At 39.4% G+C, this 24,272-nt stretch overlaps 1 protein-coding gene across 2 annotated transcripts; it reads right to left on the bottom strand.

Annotated features, from left to right (window-relative positions):
• Positions 1 to 8,690: 8,690 nt before the first annotated feature.
• On the bottom strand, positions 8,691 to 24,199 carry LOC134543026 (uncharacterized). Of its 2 annotated transcripts, XM_063387717.1 has the most exons (11): positions 23,993 to 24,199; positions 23,743 to 23,909; positions 22,988 to 23,254; positions 21,802 to 21,985; positions 19,826 to 19,930; positions 19,612 to 19,739; positions 19,248 to 19,370; positions 17,036 to 17,348; positions 12,591 to 12,835; positions 11,876 to 12,044; positions 8,691 to 8,962 (listed from the first exon to the last, which is right to left on the bottom strand). In XM_063387717.1, the coding sequence occupies exons 1-11, from the start codon at positions 24,020 to 24,022 to the stop codon at positions 8,819 to 8,821; spliced, it is 1,875 nt and encodes a 624-aa protein (XP_063243787.1). In that variant the 5' UTR covers positions 24,023 to 24,199; the 3' UTR covers positions 8,691 to 8,818. The 2 variants fall into 2 exon arrangements, with proteins under 2 accessions (XP_063243787.1, XP_063243789.1); XM_063387719.1 differs by having other exon boundaries at positions 23,743 to 24,199.
• Positions 24,200 to 24,272: the final 73 nt, after the last annotated feature.

The raw sequence follows: 24,272 nt of genomic DNA, 5'->3' as shown, positions 1-24,272 counted from the left end.
GTCATTCCCCGCACCCCCCACCCATCATTCACTGCAGCTCAAGTTCGTTAAACGGGAGGGGGTAGGGGTGTTTGAAGAGTTCGACACTTGTCCGCTAGGGACCACCACAAGTCGATGCCCTAGAGGTGGTGGCGATTGCGGCGGTGAATTAACCAACTACCTCAAAACCGTATTAGAAATTTTAACCTGGGCTGGCGACTTCTATACAGTATATATATTCAAAGATTAAACGAAACGTTTGAAGTGTCAGAGTATACACACACACACACACACACACACATATATATATAAAGCACTACGTTTAAATTCTTTAGTGTGTTAAATATTAAATTTTGTAGATACACCAAACAATAAGTTTGCCCAGTGAAATTCAATACTGTCACAGCGCAGCCAAGCCTACCTGTCGCGGCTACTAAAAAAAAAAAAAAAAAAAAAAAAAAAGGGGGGGGGGGGGAGACTTGCGGGTATGGAGTAATTTTTAATATTTTGGAAGACGAATGGCGACTTGTAAATATATGTGTAAATACACTTTATAAAAAATATTTTAGTTTTGAATCACTTATGAGTAATACAGTCTTTCAAATTCATCTTAAGGGAAAAACACCTGACTACAATATATATATATTTCCTTTCCCTGAAAGTTAGAAGGGAGGAAGGGGGGGGGGGAAGCGCCATTGTCTCATCCCCTTCCAGGCAGGGCGGTGCGGGAAGCCTTCTTTTCACAGACGAGAGAGCCAAACGAACGATCGTGCATCTTCGGTTTTTTTTTGTTCATTGTAAATAAATGTGGCGGTGTTGATAAAAGGACGCTAATGGTCAATTAGGTCAGGTTAGCTACATTATAAATACTTTTAAAACATCGTGGACGGTTGATTTGGTTAGGGTAGCTACATTAAAGATGCGGGAAAAAAAGCACGAACTTCGGGTTTGGCTCTCTCGTCTGTGAAAAGAAGGCTTCAGGGCGGTGGAATGCCGCTCAGCCCCGCGCACGCGCGCAAGCTCTGACGTCACCGCACCGCCGTCTGAGGCGTCCGGAGGGGGAAGCCTACAACTCACGTAGTTTCGGTTCCCTACCACGTTCGTGCAACTTCGGATTTCTCTCAAAAATTGAAATTAAAAAAATCGAAGGGTTAGGTTAGGTTAGTCACAACATGCTTGTTTTCATTGGAAACTTGTGATTTAGCGGCTGAAGTGGCGTTTATACCAAAACGCAAAACTTCGGAAATCTTCGGAAATTCTTGCAGGGAACCGAAACTACGTGAGTTGTAGGCTTCCCGTCCGGAAGACTTGCCGTCGCCCTCGGCGGGGAAACGCGGGCACCGGGTACTAGCTTTGAATATATATACTGTATAGAAGTCGCGAGTGGATAGGATTTACTCTACGTTTTTCAAGAGCGTATGATGAGCAGCTTGGGAACTTCACCGCTGCAGTGCGCTGCCGTAACGCCCTGTATCGTCTTAGTTGTTATTTACACGTTAGAGCGCAGCACTGTCGCCCGCTGTCATTCCCCGCACCCCCCCCCCCCCCCCACAATCATTCACTGCAGCTTGAGGTCGTTCAACGGGAGGGGTGTTTGAAGAGTTCGACACTTGTCCGCTAGGGACCACCACAAGTCGATGCCCTAGAGATGTGTGGCGATTGCGGGCGGTGAATTAAACAACTACCTCAAACCGTATTAGAAATTTTAACCTGGGCTGGCGACTTCTATACAGTATATATATTCAAAGGTACTCTACTAGACGAGCCTCAGCGGCGGGTGTACGGGCTGGGTCTGAATCCGACCGAACAAAAACCTTCTCGGCCGCAGCTTCGCCACGACCAAAATAAGTTGACAACACGGTACGACTCACTGTCTTTGAAGGTGGGAATAGAGAAAGTACCCAGGACTGAGAGCACCGAGCGTCTGGATTATATGTGTAAATTGAACAACGTTCTACAACCACCGCGAATTTTGTCGCTGTAGCGAAACTATTTTACTATAACGCAGCAAAGTATATATCTATATAAATATAAAAACAGTAGATGAAAAAAAAAAAAGAAAGTGGAAGCAGACTGCGCGAAACGCAGCCGGAAACACACCAGACCGCTCGCGCTCGGAAATGCGGCGCTGGCGATAGAAGAGACTGAGCCAGACTGGCGCGTGATTAGAGATGCTCAGCCTCCAATGAACAAACAGCATTCATATAAACAATTTTTTTGGTTTCATTAGCTAGAGAGAGAGACTTTTTTTTACAAAATCATCACGTTAGTAGGCCTAACAGACTTCTGATTTAGCGGCTGAAGTGGCGTTAATACCAAAACGCAAAACTTCGGAAATTCTTGCAGGGAACCGAAACTACGTGAGTTGTAGGCTTCCCTCGTCCAACAACCCTGCAGACTGGCCCCGCCGGCAGCCATTGTTCTGTTACGGCGGCGGAGCTATGGCGGCCGCTCGGCCATAATAATAATGACAAAAAAAAAAAAGGCCCAAGGCGATGGACCGCGTCCGATCAACCGGACTGGTTCGCCGCCTGCTCCCCCGCGGGACTCCGACCTTCCGCAACCACTCCCCCCCCCCCTCCCAACCACCCTCTCAACGACCAACCGCGCCGCGACTGAAAAGGAAAGCAAAAGGCAGCGGTTGTAAAAACTTCAGACGCTCGTTTGTTACGTCGACACGCGGCTCGTAAACGGGGAGAGAGAAAAAATAATAATAAAAAAATAAAATATTAACGCACAGCGATGTTTAACTCTTCTTTCTATTCCCCCTTCCTCCCTCCTCCACAAAGGAGAGAATGAAAACAATTAATTTTTCTTTTCGCTTTGCGTGCTTGCAGCCTGACCTCTCAACCAGCTGCACATTAGACTTGGCCAGTCGTGCAATCACGACAAAGCACGAAGTCCCCATGCCTTGAAGGCCCCCACACACGCTCAGTCTAGCTCCCGGTCCGGGCTGCTCAGTTGTAACTGAAGTCTTCTCCCACACACGACCAGCATTGTGGTAGCTGTTGATGTTGGATGTACGGTTTTACTGTAGAATATGGAAGAAATTTTGCAGTTGCATTTTAGTTTGTCAACGGGATAAAAAAGCCAGTCATGGGGACTGTCAACAGAAGTGAAAACTTAAAACTTTGTTTTTAAATGTGTAATATGACATCATTCTACGTCAAATGTACGTAAGAAAATGATTTTGGTATTATATCAGTACGATGTCAGCATGATGTCATTTATCCTTACATCATTTTTTAGTCACAAAAGATGTCAGTGGTATGTAACATTTCATTACCTAGCTATGACTTACCAGTGATGTCAGACCTAGGTCATGTATTCACGTGGTCAAATTAACTTCACTTACTGCTACTACAGCATGTCGGTGATACGAACTCACAAGATTTTACCCATCCAAAAAAAGAGTCCAACACGCACATGATACAGTCGAGTATATACAATGTATTAGTGTATATATGCGTATACTTGTACACAGGCCGCTGCGATTCGTCAGTCTGGCGCAACACGTCACTAGCATGTCGGTGACGCGAACCCATATGTTTTGCCCATACCAAAAATCGCTCAACGCGGCTAAAGAAGTTTTCACTTAAAAAAACAAAACACAAAGAATATAAACAAAGATGTCTGCTACTACCTTCAGCTGCTGGACTTATTGTCTGGACTGTCACTTCGGCCTGGCGGGACGCTGTTATCACTCACGACTGAGGGACTCCCGAGACCACAGCCCGATTTGATGGATCAGTTAGTCAGACCATCAGTTCAGACTGATCAGTCCACCGTCCTTGCACAGACCAGACTGACCGTGCGTGTGTGCGTGCTGGAGGCGGAGGGCTCCTTCAGCTACGCGCTTCACGTGACGGATATTGCCCATTACCTGGTGGGGTTTCTCCCGATATTCCCGTTATGTTTCTCTCCGTCATGAGAACTGTTATTTTCCTGGCAAGGGCAGCTCTAAGGACCCCGCCCGCGCCGATTCCTTTATTTTCGTTATTTCTGGCCCATCTAGTTTCCTGTGAAAAAAAATAATGGTAATTAATGAGGAACGCAACAATCAAATTGTAACTAGCATGCAATTTTAAGTGCTGGCAAATACCTTTCTTCGCACATCACTCCACGACAATTACGCCTTTAATATTGTTACGATTTACGGGGGTTCGTAAAGGATAGCCCAATTAAAAGATTTTTACCACACAATTTTATTGATGGCCACTACTTATGTCACTTACAAATAATCTTCTAAAATGACAAATAATCAATTGCACTTAAATATAATGTTGCTTCAAAAGTCACTCGTTTCTTACAATCCACACACACCTCGCTGGGCCGCACCTCTGGCGCAACTCTCGCCGCAGCACCCTTCGTGGATCTCCGTCGCCGCCGACGCACTTGCCTTCGCCGAGGATCCGCTCGACGCCTCGCTCGGGACTCCGCCGCGCCCGCGACACTATCTCCCGGAACTGAACTCTCTGCCATGTTACCTTCGTCCAGGGACTTCGCCGCTCTATCGCCCGGAAAATCCGCCGCGTGAAAACTCCCGACTCCACTCACTCCCTGCCCTGGAACCTTTGTCCAAGGACTTCGCCACTCTGCCGCACCCACGTCAATATCGTCCCGAAAACTCCGTCGCGGGAGAAATCCCGACTGAACTCTCCTAGGCCGGCGTCCCGGGCACATATATAGGCCAAATCCGCCTTCCAGAACTCTCGAGCGCGGCTGGGGCCAGTCGCGTCATTCCGCGCCGACCCGACGGCAGAAATCTCTCGAAACACGTGTCGGCAGCTTACAAGGTGGCGCGCGGGGACTCCGCAGCTGTGAGGTGTCAGGTGTCTTAGCTATCAGCGCCTCGCGGGGAGCGGAGAGAAGGAGGGGGGGGGGGGGGGGGAAAGCGACAATCCTTGTAATCTTCCAGGTGCGCGCGGCGCATCTCATGTTGCGGCGGTCGCCAGCCAGCTCTGCACCTGCACGTGTCGCGGCCTTGCTCACTCTTCGTAACAATATGAATCAACCTACCTGAGCGACTACGTGCGGGAATCAACGGCGCAGGCCGGGCTGCGGTATCTGGTCGACCCAGCCGTTTTATTACTAACACGACATCACGAGTGACTGATCAGTGTTCGATCGTTCGGCTGGCGACTCCACCGCGGAGGGCCCCTGGACGCGAACAGGGGCCCCGCGTCGGGACGTCGTTCACGCTCGACAGCACGCGATGTCGTGGAGCGAAGAGCGTTGTTTTGACACCGCGCCGGATCAGCGGAACATACCCGAGGAGTGGTCTACTTCCAGCGATCTACTACGGTTATCGGTCGGTGCGTACGTGATGGGAGTGCGCGCCACGCCTTACACGATGTGTACGTCGTTTACACTTGATAAAACGTAAAATACCATTTTAAGATTAACAGGAGTTCCATTTCTTTCCTCTTAAATTATGCCTGATGATCTACGAGAGACGTTTTCACGAAAAAAAAAAGAAAAAAAAAGATAAGTGTAGTGATGCTACAAACCCCGATTTTTTTATGAACTCAAAAATCAAATATTTATGTAGGTCCCGGTATGTATTGGAAGCATTAAATCACGTGGTAGTGTTTTGGAATAAATGTTCGTACGTATCCTTTGTCTTGAGTACTTGATTTATAAATCCATAAAAATTAGGTTTTACCAAAACCACGAAGAACTTAGGTTTCTATTTTTTTTTTTTTTTTGGGAAAATATAAATTTTTATTCACGTTGATTCTAAAAAATAAAATAAAAGTTTCAAGACGAAGGCTACATACGAACAGTTATTCGAAAAATGTATACAACATTATTTCATGATGCTTTCAGCGATATGAAATTCCACCGTACGCTCCCGCTCCGAGATGTTATGTTCCCGATCTGACCCAGGGTCGATTTGCGAATTGTTGTTTTTATTTTTTAACATAACCTTAACTAGTCCGGGTGATTTGTAAGGGATTGGGGGTTAAAAAAAAAAGGGGGGGCGGGAGTGGGGCGATGTAACGTCTTCTGGTAGCTTTGTGGGGGAAAGTATTAGAAGCTCACCAAATCCATAAATACACACACACACATAAATATATATAGGCGAGTCTTGAACTTTCGCAGATCTTAAACTCGTGTAGTTTGACCACTTAAATGCAGATTTCATGTAAACCTACTCGGTTGAAAAGTGTAAAAGAAAGAATGGACACCCCCCCCCCCCCTGATAATTTTCTTTATGAAGTCCCTGAACGATTTTCTTCAGGGGGTCTCCAGTCCAGGAAGTGAGGAAGAGACGATGCGGAGGGGAGCGGGAGGGAGTGTCGCCTCCCCCCTTCTCCCTCGGCCTGGATCCCAGGACGGACCTACTGACCTCCATTCCCTCCGCCAGACAGCCACGCTGCTGATCCACCAGATCCTGCACACACTGCCGCAGACACTAGAGCTGACGGCAGACCCCCCCACATCATCCTGTGGGCCCCGTTGCTAGAAGTCATGATACCCCCCCCCCCTTTTTTATAACAGAGATTAAATAAATGTTTTTTTTCCTTTATGTATATTTTTTGTTATTTTTTTTAAACATTTTCACAATTATTTCTAAAACACATTAAAACTAGTTTCAAGTCAGTGTTTCGATTGTCAACGTAAATTTATTTTGAATAATGGCAAACAAATGAGTGTAAGTGTTCTGCACCGTCAACATGGTGTCACGTCCAATTGGTGGTGGTTTTGTTACTCACAGTTGTAGATTCAGACGCGTTCTGCACGCACAGCATATTCCGAATAATATTACTACTCTGGTGTAATATTTCATCGGTAACTAAATTTAGGCCTAACTGTTTAATTATTTTCTATGATTTATTTAAGATTGTCTACTGTTTTGTTTTAAGTTTTTTTTCCTTTCCTTCGCAGGCCCCCTAGACCCACGGGCCCCGTTGCCGTAGCACCGGCCATGTGGGGGCCCTGGCTGACGGCTCCGCTTATGCCATCTTGGTATTTCAAAAACTGTGTTATTTAAATTTGGAAACATCCTTTTACAATCATTCATTCATTCACATGAACCTTTGTACCTGTCAAGGTTTAAAACTTATTCGAAATTACTGGGATGTATCACACAATTTTTTTGTTTTTAAAATGTTATTTTCCACCACGGTAGCACGAACAGGCCCCAATCTGTACCCCGGGGACTCACAAAGTGAGTGCCGCGGTGCTCAGGAGTGGGGGGAAAAGGGTTGAGGCTTTTATTGCATCACACAATCACTCTCTCAATTGACGCACCTGTGTGAATTACTTAACTGGCGATGCAAGAGAGCGTAAGCTTAGACTGCCTTAACTGTGCTACATACAATGCATCTGTATGTTCATTAAATACAATTGTTTTATTTTAAACTAGCTAATGCCAGGCAGGCATTGCTTTTTTTTTTGTAATTTGTTTGAAGTAGGTACACATAAAAACTCTCTCTCTCTCTCTCTCTCTCTATATGCCCCTCTATAAAACTTACCATGATTCTCTATATACATAAAAATCTCTATCCATACTACTCTATTTCTTTCTATGTATCTATATCCCTATCTATATCTTTCTACATCTCATCTATATATATATATGCATAGAATTTTAAAATGTGGTTTTTAAGGGGAGGGGGGGGGGGGGTATAATAGGTCAGTCACTGGGGAAATGTCTATTTATATGTCCAGGAAAATAATCCCAACCCCTATAATGTTATACTAAACATTTTTATAAACAATATATATATACAGTTTAATTGTATTAAATGCTTGAAATCAAATTGAACAAAAGATCTTTAAAATTAGTATAATTTTTTTGTCCTTTTTGAATTATTCTTTTAGCAATGAGCTTTAAATTTAAATAGGTACTAGTGTAAAAGCAGACTCTGAGCTATCAAATCAAAACGGTGCCAACTTAGTGGCACAAACATTATAATCTGATGTGGACGAATTATAAGGGCACCTAATGTCTCAGATGTTATGACAATTTAAATTGCAAGAGCTTGCTCCATTTTCAAACCAGACTTTTCACTACAGATGTATTGAATTTTTGCATTTGTGGTTTAGGGTAGTACAAATTAAAAACACAGCACAAGTAAGACATAAGAACAGGTAAGTAATATCAGCAAGTTGTTGCCAAACACAAAAAATATTAAATATTTGTTTGTAGCTTACCTGTAAAACCCCACCCCAATATATCCCAAGTATGGGCAAGTCACACTTACCTCTCAAGTTCTTCTCAATATTTTTCTTACTGAAACACAACAAACTACAACTACAATGTAGATACAGTCCCTTCGCTCACCAACCTGCCTCAAACGGACATGAGGGAATCAGATCATCAGTTCTATCATGCGCTGCAATGCTGCAGTACAAATAGCAAGCATGCAGAAAACAGGGAATTCCTGGTTGGTTTTTTCTTGTACGGAAATTATTAGAAATTTTGGTAGTTTTGAGCCAATAGCTTGTCATGTGGTTTAGCTATTAGAAAAGAGTGTATTACTGCAAGGAGGAGCTATCGTAGGATGACGACAAATTACAATGATTGCTTTTAGCTACTTGACCTAACTATACGTTGCAAACAACAGTAGCATCTGACTGTACATTTAGGAATGAGAATGCATGAGACAAACTACGAGGAGGTGGGAGCAGATATGAGTGGGAGAAAATAGTGTAATTATCAAATAATTTTTAAATAGTTTGTAAAAAGAAGCAACAAAAGCTCAGAACACACTCAATAAAGTTTTACTGATTTACAATTCAATCACAATATTATTAAGGTAAACAACATTAAACAAATTGAAATTTTTCCACAGATAAACAATTATTTCACACACAACACACACTCTCCCTACTTCCGTGCTTCTTCGTAAACACTCATATTTAAAGAGCCAGCTGAAACAAAAGTCTCATCATGACTGTGTTTCCCATGAGTTACAAATTTAACCCATTCTAATTGTTCTTTCCTTAGTTGGGTATTCTGGTTGATTTTACTCTGAAACACACAAAAAAAAAGTAATACATTAACAAATAACTCACCACTCAGCTTTTGAAGTTAAGACAAAACGAAAGTAAACATACAGTTATAAAATTAAAAAAAAAGTTTAACTACAGTAAACACCCCCCACCCCCAAAAAATCTACTTAATAAAATTTCCTGCATAATAGGTTAAAAATATATAAAAATTTACCTATTAATACATACAATTTTACCCTTTTTAATAAGTCTAAATTTCTTAGTAGGTACTTTAAAAAACTTAACAGGGTGTTTGTGTATTATACAAAGTTTCCTGTTATTACATTTCAGTGAACTACCTTTACACTTGTAAAAATTCATCATGTAAATTCGCGTGCACAGCAACTTTACCTGATGAACAAGGGCATGCAAAACATCGAAACAAATAATGCTTTACTGCACTTCACTAATTAGAAGTAACAGAGGAAAAACACGATTTTTCTTGTCAATAGAGACTATCACACTGGCTTCTCAGGTAGTCCTGCACACAATTCATGAAAAATAGCGATTCAGAAAGGTACACTGATCCACAGTTTAAGATCAGGGATGAATATTCACTACTGGGCTGAACCCCGCATCCTCTCTTTAGGCTTGCAAGGCCATGCTACTGTTTGTTACGTAACAACCTGAACATGCCTAATGGTTAAAATCAGAGTTGGGAAAAAAAAAAAAAAAAAGATTTTTTTTGTTGTTGTTAAAACCAGGTTTATTTTGGTTCTCAGCATGTTCAAATGTAAGCCATACAACATCCCGCTTTCTGCCACTCATGTTGAGCCATAAAAAAATATAACATCAAAGAACTGAAGTCCAGCAAATCTGCACATCTGACTGGGACATAGACATAACCACAGAAAGTGTATTTCTCCCACAGAAGGAGCATTCTCCATAGAATGGGTGTTTTCCCACAGAAAATAGATTTACAGTAGTCAGGGATTTCCCACAAAATAGGAATCTTTTTAAAATAATAAATTTATTTTTTCCACTTTTGACTACAATTTACTGAATAATCAAATTTTAGAGAAGAATTTAGGTGGGTTAAATTTACAACTTATTCACATAATTTAAATGATAAGGTCTTGAATAGTATATAATTAATTGTTCGAGTAAATCACAAGAAAAATTAATTAGTAAAATATTGTTTTATTAGAGTGGAATTAGACCATTTACTATAAAATTTATTAAGATATTATATTTGAAAATAATTTATATATACATATATATAAAAACCACTTTATTTTAACAGTGGTTAAAATATTAAAATTTAATCACTAAACAACGTTTTCATGTAAACATAGACAATGTGTAATCATTAGGGACAAGAATATGTGTTTTTTTCCAGCTAATTTTGTTTTTAAAACAGGAGTTTCCTGTGTTAAACTTTTTATTATTATTTTTAATTCTGTCGATTCATAAATATAGCATATTACTAATCAAATATCACACAAGATTTCTGCTATTACATATACATATGTGTGTGTCTATATATATCACTTGACAATATACTAAATTTCAACAAGCTTGTTTCACTTCTAGGAACAATAAAAATAAATTTGCATTTATTTGTGTGTTTGAAAAATGTACCAATGCCATATTGTAAAAATTTATTAATAATAACAGTTGCAAGTTCAAAAAAACTAAAACAAATTTCCCAATTATTTGAATTAATTACCTATATCAAAAGCTTATGTTTTTGTGAGTTGAGTTAAAATTTGATTAATTTTATAATTTTAGTTGTATTTCAGAGCTAAAAGGTGTATTGATTTGCACTTCGGTGTTTTTTGGTGTATTGGCACAATTTTCGGTGTTATTTTGGTTTCATCACCATATAATCTTGTCCATAGTAATCATGTTATCACTAATTTTAACAAGATACAGTAATTACTTCTGCCTTTCTAAGATACCATTTTAACCACAACACATTTTCGAGTTAAACATCAGGGTGTCCACCCTAATCAGTAATAAAACATCTCTAACAAAAGTTATAAATTACCCTGACTACAATACGAAAAAAAAATATTGGCCTATTTGTAGTTTTCAATGCCATATCTGGCCTAGAAATAAATAAATAAATATATATATAAATAAATCCACACAGAACCTTGCATACACCATTTATTAGTGGATATACTATGCAATAAAACACCATAAAAATGCTTTTATAATCTGGGTGATGGCTGACAGGAGCATTTTTTCCTCTCAAATTTCCATAATATTAAGTAAATTATTTTTCTTTCCCTAACCAATTCCACTTCCATGTCTTTTGATCATGTGGACATCCTAAACACTGTATACCCAAATGTCTTATTTTATTGTCAACAATAAAAAAGTGCCACATATTCCATCAGGCCTATGCCTGTTGCGGTTGTTTGCGAAATTGTCAGTTTAGACAGCAATTAGTACCTGTATCTGCAAAATTTAGTTACCTTTTCTAATAGCCTATACCAGTTAAAGTAATGTTTCATTACCAAACATAACATTTATTTTAAATGTTCAGTCCTCTAGCATGCTTTCACACATTTTTAAGTTAAATCACTACACTTATCTGTACTCCTCTGATATCACTACAACCGTAAAATCCTGGATTTTGAAATAAGATTCAATGGTCACATTTGCTTGGTTATCATTTTTCTCTGAACATGTTGGAGTCTCGTAAACATTACTTTTACACAATCCAGTACGTAACAATATCAAAATTTTCACTTTGGTTTAAAATTTGCATTGCATAAACTATAAAAAAAATTGTTTAAAAACTATGCAAAAAAAGTAATTTTTTAAAAGATTAAGTCGTACTGTAACTATTTGACACATCTCAAAAAACAATTTGTTATTGCAATGAAATACTAAAACTACAAAAAAAAAAAAAAATAAAAAAAAAATACTGTTGTGAATTTACCTTTTTAGTTTCAAAATTGCTTTTGAACTGCTCCTTCTTCCTTACAAAGTTCTCCACGGCAGAGCCTGCTACAGCCAACTGCTCTCTGAAGTCCTGGACGACCGAGGGAAACCCTGCAACGCTCTCCTGGGGGAGCAAGTGTTCACTCAGAGATTCCACTGCTTGCTTGCTGCAACACACAACTCATTGTACTGTCACACTCCATATCGGCTGTTTCAGGCTGGAAAGTGCAAGATCTCATTACCTAATTAGTCTTAATACCTCTCACTATGCTCCATCATTAGACAGGCAACACATTCTACAAATGAGTACATAACTGGAATATTCATAAAAGTTAAGTACTTTATTTTGGTTTTTTAATTCTAATCAAAAATTAAGTTGTTTTTTTTTCAACTTAACATTTAAACATCAACCCATTTTTTTTGTAACTTAAAACTGAGTCTAAAAAAAATTACCCCATTTATGTTTAACGAAATATTTGTTTTTGCAGGATTTTCCAACAGTCTAATTTGAGCACATCTGATAAGTAAAATGAGAATGCTTAATTCCATTATTCCAGCGTGAGGGAGACGCAAAGTTTAAAAAAATTTGAACTGTGTATCGACTTAAAGATATAAATTTATATCAAATCTTCTACTTTAAAAGGGTTTTGCAAAAAATAATTTTCGTTAACAGACGGACGCGAAACCAGGCGAAAGCAGCGCGTTCCACTCACTTCCCCAGCAGCACGGCCACGTTCCCGTCGACCGCGCGGGCGTAGTGGTCGTCCGCGGCCCGGGCGTTCTGCGCCCTCAGCTGGTCCAGGGACGCGGCCATCAGGTCGAGGGTGGCGTCGGCCGGGGCACAGGGGGGCCTCTCGCCCCCCAGCAGCAGCCCCTGGAAGGCCCTCGGCAGGGCGCCATCGCCCGCCGCCCGGTCCCGCTCTGTGTCGTGCCGCTGCCGCCGCTCGCTCATCAGGTCCTTGGCAGGGGGAGCACGACGGACGTGAGAGTGAAACCCAAACCAAGCACAGCGAGAGCTCTTCACGTTCTCTGAATGGTTCTCGCGATATGTGGAAGATCGATTAAAATCATTATTTCGGACATACGCTACTGCTATTTGTGCACTGTATGTCATAGGGAAAACATGAACAAAGGACAAGGGAAGGATAAATAAAAGCTAATTGTTTGCAATTGGCCGATTTTGGCTTGTTTTCTGTGTGTTTCTTTATCTTTCTTTTTATGTACAGTAGAGTCTCGCTAATCCGGACCCCGCTAGTCCGGACATCCGGTTAATCCGGACGGATCTAAAAAAAAATGATGAAAAATAATGTTGTGACAAAGGATAATAAGACAATACATTTCTAAGAGAGGGTCCTCTTGCCCTCAGTTGCCGGGAGACTTACCGCTAGTTTTCCGCTCATCGTCTGTTTTCCAAGAAACGACTCGCTCTATACCTGCGAGTGGTTTTGTTTTGTTCCCTCCAGTCAATGGTTACTCGTGCTGGTGATAGGTGCTTGTGAAAGTTATTTTTATTCGGTGCGAGTGTTGTATTGTGTGCACTTATTAAGAGCAATGTAATGGCTACTAAACGTAAGAAAGTGACTGTAACAATGGAGCAAAAACAAGTCTTATTTTCGTATTGATGCGGGTGAATCATTAACTAGAATCGCGCAAAATTTAGGAATGGGAAAACCAACTATTCCTGATTGGAAAAAAAATTTGAAAGAAATTGAAGATTTTTTTGCCAAAATGGTGAGTAAAGACAGTCTGGGTAACAGGAGCACGTTAAAAAAATTAAAAATTTAGACGAGGCTTTGTACATCTGGTTTTGCCAACAAGGTGAAAAAGTCGTTCCGCTGTCGGGCGTAACATTACAAGCGTTCGCGCTCAAACTAAAAAAAAAAAAAAAAAAAAAAAAAAAAAAAAAAAAAAAAAAAAAGTAATTTTAATGTATTGTATTATTTATAAGTTACATACATGTGTACTTAGTTTTTTAAGTACTTTATAATAAAACACAGTTGATTTTTAAGCATAAAGATTTTTCTTTAGCCAATAAAATTTATTTTTGATACATTTTAAAGTTGATTACGGTTAATCCGGACTTTCGGTGATCCGGACAGGGTCCGATCCGGACAAGTCCGGATTAGCGAGACTCTACTGTAAACAGACACACTTTTAAAATATACTAAATTTTAACAAACTTGTTTCACTTCTCAGAACAATATAAATAAATTTGCCAAGTAAGTGTGTGTTTTAAAAATGTACCAATTCCATAACGTAAAAATTAGTTACTAATAACTACGGACCGGAAAAATTTGCAGGTTCAATGACCTCTAAGATGAAGTCCATAGTTCTACGTACACTGGGTCAAATGCCACCCACTCACTGGCTGCTGTCTTGTGAGACATTCCAGCGTAGCAACCTGTGATTCGATAAAGCTTTGGTTGGGTGTTTCTCATTGGCCCAGAGTCATCCAGGTGAGTTGTGAACCAATAGCAGAGGCAGCACTGAGGTATAACGATTTGTATTTTAGCCTATCGCGAACTGAATTCGCGAATTTTTCCGGTCTCTACTAATAACAACTGCATATTTAAGTTATTATTTACATGGAACATATGAAAATATTATGGTACAGAAATATTAGGGATGGGGCGACCGAATCCAATATCCGCCGAATCCACCGAATCCTAGGGATTCGAAGGTTCGGCGGGTCTGATATAGGATTCGTCAAAGGATTCGGTTTTTACTATTTACGGGAAAAAATACAGTAAAACTCACTTACGAGGTCCCGCATGGTAGGTTTTTCCGTATAAAGCGTTTAAATTGCCCGAGGTCTCGTCATTTACGCCATTAAATGTGTGATATAATGTCCGTTAAAATTTTTTCTGAAACTTCTTGTCTCAAATAATGGCACACGTAAATATGAAGAAAAGACAAATGAACAACATACGAAGAAATATGGATGATGTACCATAACTACAGTACAAACCCAATAGTTATTTTAAGATAATTACCATATAAAGAACTAAAGATTCTTTGTAGAATACCATAATTACTACAGAAGCAAGATAGCTACCATATTTGCACTATAGTTACCGTAACAACTGAGATGTATATTTACCGTGATAGTAATGTATTATTTATTTATGACATATTAAATTAAAGAACATTGTTAAAAAAAAAAAAAGGATGTTAAACATTGATATGTACGGTTGGCACATGTTGCTAAGAAATAATGCGATCTGAAAGAATGCAGTAATACTACGAAAAGTGAAAATGGTACTCGTGGATTTTTAGGTTATGGCAGTCTCTTTCGTTTTTCAGTAATATCGGCCGAAAATTAACGAGCGTACTGTATCGGAAGTCGGCATAAATTCCGATTCAACTAAATATTGGCAAAATCGGCTTCTTCAATACAGCTCTACATTTAATGACATGAGTAAACATATTTCAGACTTCAGGATATTGAAAAAGACTTATTTCCATGTAGGTTTATTGTGTGTGTGTTTTTTTTTTGCAAGTGTAAATTGAATGAAGTAAAATGTTATTTTTATTACTTTCAATTGATTAAACTTTAATGACCAGTTACAGATATTTATGACACTAATTTTGAGGTTAAGCAATTTTACTAAAGCATTCCAGCCAAGCAGGTTGCCAGCGAGAGACGCTTCTCTTCTGCTGGAAACACTATCTCCAATCGTAGAGTTAATTTAACTCCTGAACGTGCAGAACAAATTATTGTTCTGAATGATAGATTAAAGAATAGAATTTAATACTCTGTGACAATCTCTCTCAGAATTATTGTGCTGAAAAGTGGAAATGTTGAAACAATGTGAATGTACTTTTCAAACAACATGATTTTTGGTGCTAAGTTTGTTGAAGCTCAGTAAGGACTCCAGAAAAATTGACAAGGGTGAAATTTTTCCAAAGATATGTTACATTTACACAAACATATACTTGGTTATGTTAGTTGGATGATATCAGTTACTAATGAACCAATGGAAACAGGTAAGATTCAATGAAAAAAAATGTTATTTTTTTTCTAGCAGTGCAAAATGTAAACACACTCTGTAAATAGTTACCCAAAATTAATAAGCCCACTTCATTTTAATACTTTATTCAAACATGATATTAAGTTTAAGATAAAAATAATTTCCCAAAAGTGAAACTGTACCACAAAAGCTCGAGCTCGGCTCGAAGTAAAATTCTTAGGCTCGCAGACCTCTAGCTTATTTATAGAAAAAATCCTAACCGCTAATCTGTACTAAAACTGAAATTTCTCAAGAAAAAATTGTTGTCTTTATATACACTTATACCAGAAATGTACCAATCTACATGTGATAAAGTCAAGGGACTTTTAGTGCAAGCAGAATACATCTCACTTACATTAGATATGTGGACATCATCTGTTAAAAGATTCGGGTTTGGGTTCGAGATTCGGCAATTCCAGTCGAGGATTCGAGTTAGGATTCGGATTCGAGGAAATCAGGATTCGCCCCATCCCTAAGAAATATTATACACTAATTGAATTGAAACTAAAAAAAAAGATATATAAGCTTCCATAACCTTAAAACACTAGCAGATGCATTCACCATCTTCATGATAATATTCGACACATTAACATTTACGGGAGACGAGATTTAAGCCCGTACAACATGTGGTTGGACAACTTCAACACCATCATGGCCCAAAACTACCTCTTTGGTCATTGATAAAAGAATGGAATGGACTAAGCTAGCATCTCATCAACATTGAGGTCATGTAAGAAACTATCAAAAGTGGACGAGATGTTAATGAGAGTATTGATGGAATGAGTTGGCGGGAGGAACGGGAATACACCACGTTTCTCACTTCGCGAAACAATCTGGTTGGACCGCGTCGGGAATCGAACTCGGACCAACTTGCCGACGGAGAACCAGAAACCCTTCATGCTGCCGCGTTTGCCGTACAGGTGCGATTCACCCAACATCGAGGCGACGTCGTACGCCCCGCTGGACGTACGTTGCGCGTCGGGAGCTCTACACCGACCTCGCAGTGAAGTGGCTGAACTCCCAGAGACTGGCGGACGGTGGCCGGGCGTCGACGCAGCTTGGTCATTGAAGTAGTTCACTGAGACCATGTGCGTGCTAACGTGGTTATTAAAGGACCTTGGGGCGACTGACGGCAGGGAAACACTCACGATCCTTTTGGCGGCCTGCGAGTGCTGGCTCGCGACGAGCCGGCACGCGTCGCGGACGAAGCTGGCCGCGTGGCCGATGGCGTCGTGCTGGGACGCCAGCGCGGAGCGGAGCAGCTCCAGGGCGCGGAGGTACGACTCCACGCACGCTTCGAGCCGCTCCTGGGCCAGCCGCCCGGTGGAGAGGTGTGCCACGAGCTCCCGGGCGGCGCCCAGCAACAAGGGGAGCATTTCCGCCCCGGCCCGAGCCCGCGACAGGGCCTCGACCTCCGCTTCCAGCCCCGGGACTTCCTGCCTCAGCTCCTCGCTCCGGCAGCTGCAAGGACGCACACTCTCTCCGCGGTCCACAGACAGCAAGCGAGTCAACACACAGCTCTTGAAAGGTACGAGTAACTACAAAAATCCCTGCAGCTTGCATGAAACCATAAAATAAGAACGTCATTAAGAGGATACACAAAAAAACACGCACGCCAACGAACACACATGTGCCTGCACGAGTGAAATGAAGGTGAGCAGTATCTCTCTGTGAACTTCAGGTTACAATTAACAATACAATACTGAGAAATACCCTTCATTTTCAATAGGCTAAAGCCAGTAAAAAAACATTTCACTTATTGTCATTGCATTGTTATTTTCAACCCCTTGTTGTTTGAGACAATTTTTTTTGTTAAAAATTATAAGATTTACAAATAATTTGAACGGATTTGATAGTGTACCTACTACGGAAGTTACAAATTTTTTTGTTCTCCAAGTCATGTTTTTTTTTCACCTCTTGCATTTATGGTTGGTCGGATCAAAAACGTATTCATATAAAGGTTTTTGGTATTATTCCTACGAGTTATATTATGTTCAAACGATACGATATTTGTCATACTATGGGGGGCTATAGCGATTTTTCTGGTTATCAAAAGACCTTCCCCCATTTTTACCCCTTTGGTGGGATTATGCCCATTAATGAACTGAACCGAGATTTTTATTACTATATTTTATGTATCTGTTTGGAAATTATTTGTGCATAATTATGGTAGTATCATGTCCATAAAAAATGTTATATATTTACATGTGTGTATGTTTATATATACATACTTTTGAGTTGATGAAGGTTTCAAGGTCTATGGAACATAAAAATTTTTTATATTAATCTTTTCTGAAGTCGCACCATGGCAACTGCTACAATAGGTAGTCTTTCTTCAAAATATATATAAGAATCTACAAATAAAACAAATTAGAAGAAAAAAGTAATGCTCAGAGATTAACCCACAAAACAAAATTGTTTTTAAATATAGAACTGTGTTAAAGATAAAGTAAATTATATTTAATGTATGTATGTACATACAATCACTCACTTCGCGGACACAAGTAGGCACTGAATGTTACACAGCGTGTATTCGTGCTCTCCCACAGTTTTAGCTTCATGAAAGCATTTGTGAGAGGAGACATAATTGATATGCCAGTACACTGGTAAGTCCTCGGCCCCCATCCCACCTCCCTACCCTCTTTCAGCGCAGCGGGAGGGGAAGTATCCGGCAGGCCGTCACAGAGGGCGCCACAAGACGGCGAGCAGTTTCTCAGATACACACGTTTACCTCTAGTATTGCCATTAATAATTTTCCACCGTGACATACCTATTAAAATACAAGAACCAATGCAAGAAGGTCCAGGGCATGTCCGAATGGTCAGTTCTTTAAATTTTGACGATTTTTACTCCACAAAAAAGCAGGTCGTAAAAGGCCATTTTCATTATACTGGTGGGGGTCAGAAAAGCGTAAATGCAGGTACAGGGTAACTTAAATCACCAGATTGACGTCGAATGTACTTTTTATTCCTTCCCTGTGCATTAAAAAATTAAAAATCTCAAGTACATATTTAAAAAATGCTTCAAAAATAAGATTTTTTTTTTAAATTTTGGCTATAACGAAAATTCGCTATAACATAAACTTTTGGCGCCGTTATAAATTTACGTTATAACTGACTTTTACTATACTTTTTAAATGAGTCATAGAGGTAAATGTCTAAAGTGTCTTTCTTTCAGCGTCCAGACGGCACCCATAAAACTAAAACAGTAGATAACTGACACATTCACTTGGTTCAAAAGTGAAGATGCACGTAATAATATAGCAGGAAAATAATTAACTATGACTACAACCATATATTAAATAAGAAAAAAAATCTTTTCTACAGATGGTTTTATATCAAGGGACAAAAGATCACTTACTTAAGTTTTTCTAGGGAGATGTTATACTTTCCAGTCTGGATATCTCTAAACACACTCTCAGCAGCTGACGGCCCCAATGATGCACATTCAGCTTCAAGTTGTCGCTTATGCAAATCAGCAACCCTAAAGCACGTTACACAACATTTCAATCCTTTGTACATTCTAACAAACATCCCAGATGAAACAAAAAAAAATTTTTAAATCTTGGCTATTCATGCATAGTTTTAAGTGTTTGAGTGATATCTAAAAATGTAACAGACTGGGCTGGAAAAAAAACCCTCTTTTTGCTACTGAACTCTCTGGGAATAAAATAAAAAAAAAAAAAAAAACCAGTTTTCTTCTAAGTATCTGAAGAAACATTTACCTTGGCAACAAATTAAAAAGTTCTTCAGTTAAAATTTTAACTCTAAGCTCTTCAGGGCTGTCCGTCTTCAGTTCTGCTGGTGCCGAATCCAAAAGAAATTTTTCTCCCTCCCCAATGGGGACTGCAACCTTCAGGACAAACACAGCACACATCATTGACGTAGAGTCGCTACCAACCAACAGAAGGTTCTAAAATATAATGCAAAACCAATTACCTCAAGCTTCTGTTTTTCCAAGAAATTTTTGATACTTCTTAGAAATTTCTCAAAATTTTCTTCAAGCTCTCCACTGATAAATTGGTGCAAAAACTTTTTTTCCTCCTGTAAGAAAGCACATATATCTTAAGAATCTATCATCTCTCATAAACAAAATATAAGATACCACAATACTGAGACTTACTAAACAGTTGTCAAACAGTGTAAAGAGAACACATCAATAATATATGCAGCAGGAAAGTTCACTAAATACATAAATATGATTTAAGGCTCTTATAGCCAAAGCACTTAAATCCGAACATCCCATTAATGTAGCAGGGCAATAAAAAAATTAAATTCATTAAATTAAAAAAAAATGTGAAAAATAACTTGAAAATGTCTTAGAAAATACAGCAAAATGTCAAATTTTGATGAAACACTATTAATGAACTTTATAAAGAAACTTTTCAGTCATTTAGGGAGTTGAAGTTGTGCAGAGTTGGGCAAAAAAACTGAGGACAACAAAGTTGAAATGTCTAGCACCTGGACAGAAATTTAGCTATTATTTGACAAATCATAACATGTGTCTGTTTAGCCATCTTCATGAGTGATCTGTGCAGACACTTTTATTGTAAGCATAAATAATGTTTACTCTATATATGGCCACTCAACCAAATAAAAAAAAAATTAACTTATACAGTCTCAGAGTTGGTGCATTTTAATCAGGCAGTATTTAGTTCAACACATTCTGTGATCCAACGTTGATTGAGCGGCACGTGTTCAGATCTTTCTGGTGGATTCGTTAACAGTTAACATTTGCACAATATTACAACTGTGCACAGACAGCCTGCAGCCATAGAGCAGTTTTACCAACTGTTTTAAATATAATGTTTTGGGATTCCTGTTAAAGTTATATTGACGTTCGTTAATCCAGCAAAATCGCTAATCCTGCATGGCTATGGTCCCAAACATGCCAGATAATTGATTAAATATTTTTTCATTGTACTCACTCTAAATGTTAACTAATATATTTCATTGCACAGCCAGAAAGTGAGAATTCATTACAAACTCCAGGTGGCTTGCGCAAAGGTTCCAGATGCCGGAACCTTCACGACAACCGCGGGCCCTGGACCACTGACAGTCAGGCAGAGGGTTGGGACTGAACAAATGACCCTCACCACTCGAGCATGGTGCTTTAGCAATCACAGCCACAGAGGATCCTTGAACGATTTTAACACACTCTAAAAATAAATCTTAAGCCTTGTTCCCACGACGCATGGCTTGACGAGCCTGGTCCGAAGTTTGTCGTGCCCTGCGCTGAACACAAAGACTCATTGCTCGACCATTCCCGTGAAATGTCGGTAAGTGCTTGGCCATCAAAGTCTCGTGGTTTGACAATCCTAGGTATGGCTGGAGCACAGACTTGCAAAGCCACGCGCCAAGGCCGTAGCCAGGATTTCGTGAAGGAGGGGTCCTGGTTCGACCATTAAATCTTTGCGGGTAAGTTTTCTAAATAGAAAATTGACTGTCACCGGGGAATAGTGGACTTTTAGAAATCCAACGTTTGCACACAGAAATTGAAGCAACGATTTGACTTGAGAAAAGAAAACTGAAAATTTTATATTTTGGTCTTTATTTAATTGTTTTAATTCTTTGTTTCCAAGTCTATTATTTGAATAATACATTAAAACAAGCCACACATATATATATATGTTATTAAATACAGACTATTTGGAAACACACTTCCTGCCGCTTCTGTGTGTGAGAGGCATGTCGGGCTATAATGAGGAGGATATACATAAGGATTAAAAAAATGTGTAACCTTATGTAACCAGGTTGCTACAATTGTGATATTCTATTTTTGCTTTTTTTACGATCCTGGAAGGGAGGGGTCCGGACCCCACGGCTACGTCCCAGCTCGCGCTGTGGGAACAAGGAACAAGGCTGTAAGCCCTGAATGTCGGGACAGTTGCCCGTCAGGACGGCCGCCGACTCACGCGGTCGCCCGAGCCGAGGACGGCGGACGCCAGGCGCGCCTGCTCGACGAGCCGCTGGTAGGCGCGGCCCAGTTCCCCGCACGAGGCGCGCGCCTGATCCGCGCGCTCCGCCATCTCCCGCGCCACCTGCCCCCTCCTCTCGCCCTCCGCCCGCACCTCGCTGTCCGCCGCCACCAGCTTCTTCCTTCGCCCGGCAACAGTCACAGCAGCCCCTTTTACAACCCGTGCATCCACCGGCCGTGGTTACACAGGACTCAAACACCTTCGAATAACAGAGGTTTTATAAATACCGGTGAATATATCGTACAGTGTATTCACGTCCATCCCTTGATCCTAATGGCATGATCCTGAATACATTCAACCTGTGGTACATGATGCTTGCTGTTTTAATTTAGTACGTCAAAAGATCCTGGATACAACAAATATTGTGATGTGATAATGAATTATGATAGATCAAATAAAGATATGAAAATGAATTTTTGTCACTTCCTAACATTGTTTATTACGTCCAGGATCTTTCGACGTACTAAATTAAAACAGTAAGCATCATTCACCACAGGATCAATCATACGGGTTAATGCCATCAGGATCAAGGGATAAACTTGGCTACGTGATACGGAACAATTACAAATACCTGGTGAACTATGCCACAACTTTTTCAGGACCATTTATAGCATTTTCTTACGACATTTTTATAGCGCATGGTTATTTAATATTTGTGTATATAAGATAAATTACAACATTATCAAAATAGATCTACTGTTCAGCTGATTATTATGTTAGAATGATTAAGGTTTTTCGCCTAGGGCGCCAATTTACCTTGCACCGGCCCTGTCAGTATTACCTCACCCTAGGCACACAATTAGATGCAAAATGAAAATAACCATAAAACAATGTAGTAATGGTAACAGTTATGTCTCCTTTTTTTATTATTTTATTCACTGTAATAGGCAATGGGACACACTTTCACTCTTCCAAAGTTGGATTACATTATAACAAAATGGACAAGTGCACAGCTTAAGAAGAGCTGATTCTAACTGGAGGCTATGTCAGCTGAGTAAGCAAGAACCCAAGAAAACGAAAGAACATGGAAAATATTTTGAATTACAAAAGGAAAGGATCTTTGGTGGATTTATTGGGTTTTCATATGAAGCAACGTTAACAAAAAAAAAAAAATCTTTCTTACGTTAAGCACTCTTTAAGCTGTTTCAACTTCACATTCGTTTCATCTTCAGCTCTGATCTCCTCCTTCAAAGCTCTGATTTCATCGTCGTCATCACTGTCATCTTCGTAAGCATCTTCAGAACAGCTTTCATTCATAATAATGTCACTGTCATCAGTTTCTGATGAAACAGATGATCCATTACTCAATCTGTGGCTATGTGATATACCACTAATATCAACTTCACTACTTCTACTCATGAATAAATTCTCATGTTCATATTCTTCTAATCTGAAAAATTAAAGAGAAAAAAATAGTTTCCATTTAATGCTAGGACAATGTACCTTTTTGACTTAAAACAGGGTAAAAATTCTATATTACATATCCAAGTTAATAATCTCTCATTAATGATAGCATAATCCTGTATACATTGATCGTAAGGAGCATGATGCTAGCTGTTTTAATTTAATACAATTAATTATCCTGGACATAACTAAGACTTGTAATGTAACAATGAATTATGATAAGTTAAATATAAAAATAAAATTCCTTAAGACCTGACATAATTTGTTTGAAGTGTGATAGTTTTTTTATCTAAATTAAATCAGCACACATCATGTACCACAGGATAAATTATACAGTATCATGCCATCAGGATCAAGAAATAAACTTGGATACGTGATAAAGAGCAATTACCTAATTTTCAACACTTTAAAAATTATAATTCTATGTCGTATGGATTTCAAATAACAATGACATTAACTAAAGCTATAACATACCTGGTTAATTCATCTGGCTTCAGTAAAACTGATGAATTTATGTTTTCTGACAACCATTTCATCAACTGTTTTGGTACTGACTTGAAAACAGCAGCATCTAGGTGACCTTCGTAACCATTCTCTCTTAGTGTGTTAATGAATTTTAATTCTTCAGAAGACATTTTATTCTTGGAAAGAATCAATTAAACAATTAAATTTGCGAAAACTAGCATACAAAACCCAAAGAACGTCATTTTATTGACATTCATACCGTTTCTGTTGGATTACATTCCAGTCTCATTACTTCTCTTAATATGCACACAACTCTTGATAAATCCGGTTTCCGTAGTATATCCAAACTGTTTTACAAATATTTACACCATTCGTTGCTGGTAATCAATTGAAGAATTAAAATCTTAAATTATTGTCACTTGTCTGCTACCTACCAGAGCTTAAGTTTACCCGCCGAATGTATTGATAATTGATAACTTGTCTTTCAATATGACCAACCACAAAAAAAAACAAATTCTTCTATGTATGAGGAAACATAA

Source organism: Bacillus rossius (genome assembly GCF_032445375.1).
Source record: "Bacillus rossius redtenbacheri isolate Brsri chromosome 9 unlocalized genomic scaffold, Brsri_v3 Brsri_v3_scf9_2, whole genome shotgun sequence".
NCBI lineage: Eukaryota > Metazoa > Arthropoda > Insecta > Phasmatodea > Bacillidae > Bacillus > Bacillus rossius.
This window is presented reverse-complemented; position numbering and strand designations above follow the sequence as displayed.

What these genes read in the sequence shown, in the direction of transcription:
- LOC134543026 (XM_063387717.1), bottom strand. Translation starts at nt 24,022, where the DNA reads ATGAGACTGGAATGTAATCCAACAGAAACG. An exon ending in CAGCTTAAAGAGTGCTTAAC is followed by an intron (nt 21,986 to 22,987) that starts GTAAGAAAGATT and finishes TGCCGGGCGAAG; the next exon opens with GAAGAAGCTGGTGGCGGCGG. An exon ending in CGCAGGCCGCCAAAAGGATC is followed by an intron (nt 12,836 to 17,035) that starts GTGAGTGTTTCC and finishes CCCCCTGCCAAG; the next exon opens with GACCTGATGAGCGAGCGGCG.